Source organism: Nanorana parkeri, unplaced genomic scaffold (genome assembly GCF_000935625.1).
Source record: "Nanorana parkeri isolate BGI_ZX_2015 unplaced genomic scaffold, ASM93562v1 scaffold476, whole genome shotgun sequence".
Taxonomy (NCBI): domain Eukaryota; kingdom Metazoa; phylum Chordata; class Amphibia; order Anura; family Dicroglossidae; genus Nanorana; species Nanorana parkeri.
In genome coordinates, this window is record NW_017306744.1 from 115,987 (window position 1) to 122,144 (window position 6,158).

General features: G+C 42.7%; 1 protein-coding gene across 3 annotated transcripts in view; it reads left to right on the forward strand.

Annotated features, from left to right (window-relative positions):
- The first annotated feature begins 1,448 nt into the window (after positions 1 to 1,448).
- TYMP (thymidine phosphorylase) overlaps positions 1,449 to 6,158 on the forward strand; it is a 15,807-nt gene continuing 11,097 nt past the window's right edge. For 2 of the 3 annotated variants that reach the window (XM_018560730.1, XM_018560732.1), the window contains exon 1: positions 1,455 to 1,478. In XM_018560730.1, coding sequence (XP_018416232.1) covers positions 1,460 to 1,478 — 19 coding nt within the window. In that variant the 5' untranslated portion in view covers positions 1,455 to 1,459. Of the gene's footprint in view, positions 1,489 to 6,158 lie in introns of all 3 variants that reach the window. The other variant, XM_018560731.1, reaches the window with a different exon arrangement.

The window sequence follows — 6,158 nt, forward strand, 5'->3', positions numbered from 1 at the left end:
TCATGAAAATGTGCACACATGCACATCATCACTGCACCTCTACATTACCACAATAAATGCTAATCACTTACACAGGTGGAAATTAACTTTAAAGAGACACTAGTAGGTATGTAGTAGCGCTGGATGGATACAACTTTATATTTATAGTTTATATTTACTGTAGATCCAAAAAGTGACTTCTCCTTTTAGGAAGTTAATCTAAAATGATGGCACAGTGAAAGGTAAGTGACCTGATTGTGGTCTCAGGCTACTGCCTAAAACTGTGGAATACCCTTCCACAGGCATTGGTATCCGCTGATAGCATAGATAAATTCAAGAAACTTCTCAATAAGTTTCTTCTTTCACTTCATATACAAAGATATGGGAAGTGTTAGAGCCATATACAGTATATATACAGACACTCACACATACACATATAGGTTGAACTGGATGGATTCTTGTCTTTATTCAACTTCACCTACTATGTTACTATGCCTCTCCAGTCGTGGTGAACGAACTGCTCAACCGTTCTTTGGTATCAAGTTAAAAGAGCCTGGTTCAACACATAGATTGCTTGACATTGATATGAAATAGTTATTGAATAAAATACAGCCAGCATGTTTCGGGGAAGGTTCTTACCTTGCTTCAGGGCCTAATATTTTGTGTTTTAACTAATCCAGATGAGAGTCATCAAAATGGCTGCTTTGAGGCTGAAAAAGCTGAGGTTTCAGTGTATCCATGCAGAATAACATTTCATATCAATATCAAACTATCTGACAATTTGTACCAGGTACTCCTAACTTTATACCAAAGAACATAAAAAGACACTCTCACTCGCCCATTTAGGGCAAGGTAATTTAGTCTCCTGAGGACTCCTTGAACCTAACCTTAACCCCTAACCTAGCCCTTAACACTAAATTAACCTATTTACTTACTGTATTATCTGCCAAAAGTGTCAAAAGTCTACCAAGAGCACAGTCTCATGCCAAGACCCATAACAGGTGCTAACAGGTGATGAGGTCTGATGCCATACACACTGGATGCTCTTGCATATAATCTGTCAAAGAGCTGTGAACATAACTAAGTGTCAATTTGATCTTGAAAGATGTGCAGATTGAGTAGAGGTGGAAGGAATCAGTACGCTGGAAACAGAATTTAATTAAACGATTACATAGTTACATAGTATTTGAGGTTGAATAAAGACATTAGTCCATCAAGTCCAACCTATTAGGATCTCATTCTAGGAGTACCTGTACCCCTGTATATTACGGTCTCTTAAGAAATCGTACAAACGTTTCTTGAACAATTCCACATTATTTGCTGAAATCACCGCCTGTGGCAGTGAGTTCCAGACCCTAACTGCTAGTCACTGCCCACTAGATGATGCTAGTCATAATATACTACATACTATACTAACTAATAAATGGTAGATATATAGTACTATTAGTACAATTTTTTTTTCTTTTTTCAGATGACGTCAATGATGGAGGGATGTAATGGTATGTTGTGGCATATTATATTCTACTTTACTGCTATATTGATATCTATTTAAAATCAAGTATTTTTATGTTTCCTTCTATGAAATTACTTTGGAATGTTGAGCTATTTAGCATGTATTAATAAGGTGATGCTGTGTATGTGATCTGTACAGAAAAACTATGTACTAAAAGATTTTGCTGCAACTTCCAGACTTTTCCCATTCACCTAAACTGTATTTCCATTGCAGTGTGTGTATCTGCTGTCAAATAGGATAAATCTCAAAACAGGCACAAAGCATCACATGATTGGTTTGACTCAGTATGAATTCTGAATGTGTAGGCTTGTCAAATGCAAACAGATTCACATCAATCAAAGCATCTACCAAAAGGAAAAATGGCAGACTCACCATTTATTTTTCTAGAGCAAACTATTTAGTAGCATAGAAATATGTCCACAGGTGATTCTTATAAAAACCAATAGATTAGCCTCCATGATATATACATAGGGATTTACTCTCCCTGCTGCCCCAGGACCAGGTTCCTCAATTTTATTTGTATTTTTTACTTTTTTACTTTTTTATTTATCTTATCTTTTATTTAAACAAGGGGGGGGGTGGATATATAGATATATATACAGCTATACCTCGCTTAACGACCTACCTGTTGAGCAACCGCTCACCACACTTACGTCCAGCTCTCCGGCAGTACGTGTGGGAATGTGGCAGCGGCAGTGCGGCGTCTCACCAACTTCATTTTGCATACAGTACTGAACTCCGTTCTCCGCTACTATTCTTGGTAGGTACTGTATTTACAGATTTACAGTACACTGTATAGTGCTGTATATCTCCAACACTGCAGTACAGTACTGTACTAATATACCCTGTTTCCCCGAAAATAAGACCTACCCCAAATAAGACCTAGTACTATTTGTGGGAATTGCTAAAATATAAGACCTACCCCGAAAATAAGACCTAGTTGTGACCATTTCCAGGGCCGGTGGTGGCATAAGGGGGAACTTGAAGAGCCGCGGGAGAGAATCAGCGGTGCCAACTAAGCCAGCGCTAGAGGAAGCGAGGCGGCAGCAGAGGGAGCAGAGCCGCATAAGCCGATGCCTCCTCTATAGCGCCAGCTCCTATCACAGGCTGAGTGATACCAAATGCACTCCACCTGTGAGGAATCGTTAGTGAAAGTGCGCTTCACTTATTCTGCCCAGCGATTGGTTACCATATTGCTCTTGGAAAGGTACGGCACCCTTGATTGCCCTGATCACCATATTTGTGTACATGAATACATGTAGACTTTTCTACATGAATAAGTATGGATTGGTACTTAAGACCTACCCCAAAAATAAGACCCAGTGTGTTTTTTTGAGCCAAAAAATATATAAGACAGTGTCTTATTTTCGGGCAAACACGGTACTACTGTATACAGTCCCTCGCTTAACGACCAATTCGTTTACCGACCTAGTCGCAGGAATGGAACTCGGTCAGGTAGGAATAGCTGTATAAATATAAAAATATCAAGCTTGCTCATATGATGGACTACAATCTCACATTTAGTTTATCAATTTGTATTGAGATTCTAGTCTATGACAGTAGTGAGCTTGGAGCGGTGGCTACTTTACAACTTACACAGGGACCATGAGGAACAAAAGTAGCCACCCTCCGGAAGGAAGGACAGTCCCAGCACCAATTCAGAGATGATTTGATGAACTATAGCTGAGCGATACACAAATAAAATACAGTTTGTTGACAGTTAAGGTACCCGAATGCATTTTTAAGATTTAACTCCTAAGTTTAGTGTCAGTTGAAACATTGCAGTTAATATTGTACATTCTAAGGGATGTGACATACACCCTGTGTAAGAATTTGACTTTATCTCTGGCTGAGTTCATTAAGCAAGAATAGATTTCAAGATGTTCTTCTCATGATGTATTCTCTCTAGAGAGAGGGAACATCTGTTTTCCCATTTCTGTAATAAACGTAGTAGCAAGAACAGAAAGTGGGGGTTTAAAAGCACCAAAAAGACAACTCCACAAAGCAAGAATCCATATAAAAAATGTTAATTTTAATTGTGATAATTTTCTAAAAAGCTGGATCAAAGATCCATTAAAAAAATCAGCTAAGTAGATAGCGCCCTGTATGCTCACTCCATGTAGACCTTTCCCATAACATGATTTTTAACATACAAGAAATAAAAAATAATGAGTAGTAATTGACATGATAATGTTGCAAAGATCAAAGCTAAACATCAAGATAACAATCCATTAATTGCTGTAATACTGTATGAAGTTGAAAGGTTTGGAGATGGAGGAGCTCATACGACGTTTCACGCACACAGGCGCTTCTTCAGGAAACAGGGAATGTCAATTTGCATAGGCTGATATATATGTATCTGGGCGGGTCTATCCGAGCCGTGCACCCACGCAGTCCCCCTTAGGGTTGGGAGGGGTAAAGCATGAGCCAAGTCCCAATGTTGAGTCAGAGGTAGGAGGTGGGAGACACAGTACAAGTATAAGAGGAGTATTTCGGTCGCTCAGTTCGCTGGCCGAATAGTTAGAAAATAGAAAGGGCAGTGGACCGAACACGGATGCCCACCTGCTTGTCTCCAAAGATTCAATCCTCCAATTACCCCCACACCACCCACATCCAGCGCCGCCGCCTCCCGCCGCAGACTCACTTTTTTGTAATAAACGTAGCACATCTGTACATGTTAAATGGGTATATATTCATAATTTCCTGTCAATAAGGCTTCATTGGGTCCTGACCATGTGTTGGCATTCTCTGTAAATTGTGCTTATATTGCACATTGCATCTTGAGGTACCTAAAATATCTAGTTTGATGAGTTATGTATGGGTTAAATTAATCAAATATTTGAAGGGTGTCGTGTGGTATTATAGGTCAGAGAGTTTTAATACCATATTTGCCCATATTTGTGTTGAACATGGTAAGAATGTGTTGCCCATAAGTGCATATGTGGAGATTAGTGATTAGATGTACAAAACCTTTGCCTGTCCAGACTTTGAATGTGGGTTTCATTAAAAGGGTTATGTGGAGATATAGCAGGTACCATAAAACCCCAGGTTACTCAATTTGGAATATGTTCCTATTAGGGATGTCCCAATACTAGTATCGGTATCGGGGCCGATACAGGGCATTTTCACGAGTACCTGTACTTGTGAAAATGCCCCGATACTGAAGGCCAATATTGGTCCTTTAAATTTAATCGGATCGGCCGCCTCAGGTCCCGCGCTTGTAGGGTCCTGAAGCAGCCTTCTGGGGACCTGGCGGTAGCTGTCTTTGACGCTGCCTGCCAGGTCCCACATGCCCTCCTCCTCCCTCCTGGCGCAGCCACTGCTCAAGGCAGCCCCACACCGCAAATACAGCCTCTCTGAGTGGGCACGTACCAGCACCCACTCCGTTCGTACACGCAGCCCGGTGCTATCTGTACACGCAGCCCGGTGCTATCTGTACACGCAGCCCGGTGAGATCTGTACACGCAGCCCGGTGAGATCTGTACACGCAGCCCGGTGAGATCTGTACACGCAGCCCGGTGAGATCTGTACACGCAGCCCGGTGAGATCTGTACACGCAGCCCGGTGAGATCTGTACACGCAGCCCGGTGAGATCTGTACACGCAGCCCGGTGAGATCTGTACACGCAGCCCGGTGAGATCTGTACACGCAGCCCGGTGAGATCTGTACACGCAGCCCGGTGAGATCTGTACACGCAGCCCGGTGAGATCTGCACACGCAGCCCGGTGAGATCTGCACACGCAGCCTGGTGAGATCTGCACAAGCAGCCTGGTGAGATCTGCACACGCAGCCTGGTGAGATCTGCACACGCAGCCTGGTGAGATCTGGATGCTGCCTGGTGACATCTGGATGCATCCTCGTGAGATCTGGAAGCAGCGTAGTGACATCTGGAGTCCAGATGGCACCAGACTGCGTCTAGGTGTCACCAGGCTGCGTACAGATTCTGGATGCAATCTGGTGAGATCTCCACACGAAGCCTGGTGAGATCTCCACACGAAGCCTGGTGAGATCTCAACACGAAGCCTGGTGAGATCTGCACCCGCAGCCTGGTAAAACCTGTACATGCAGCCTGGTGAGATCTGTACATGAAGCCTGGTGAGATCTGTACACGCAGCCTGGTGAGATCGGCACACACAGCCTGGTGAGATCTGGACGCAGTCTGGCGAGAAACTGCCCTAAAACTATCAGTCTGTATTGTTTTAGAAAAAAATGTCACATGTCCCTTTAAGAAAAAGTATCGGTAATTGGTATCAGCAAGTACCTGAGGGAAAGTACTTGTACTTGGTCTTAAACAAGTGGTATCGGGACATCCCTAGTTCCTATTATTGGCTGATTGCCTGCAGTCACTGTTTGGCTGACTTTTTCCACCCACCTTCTTCAATTTCTAAATTGAAGTTTGTTGATCTAAGTGGTGTCCACAGGACCACCCAAGGCTCAAATTAAGCCAATTCACTGGAATCTGGCTGAAACTCAAGCTGTGTAAGGCCAGCTTGAGGGCCTGTAGAGTGTTGCAGAGTGACGGATGACTTATCTGCCTAGTCCGGGCTATTCAGAAATGTGACATGGGACAGCATAGAAACACTCAAGAAATAGATACATCATTATATTTGGATTTTTTTCTCATTGCAGTTTTGCTTTTAAAAATGTGTTTCCCCTTTAGGTGGAG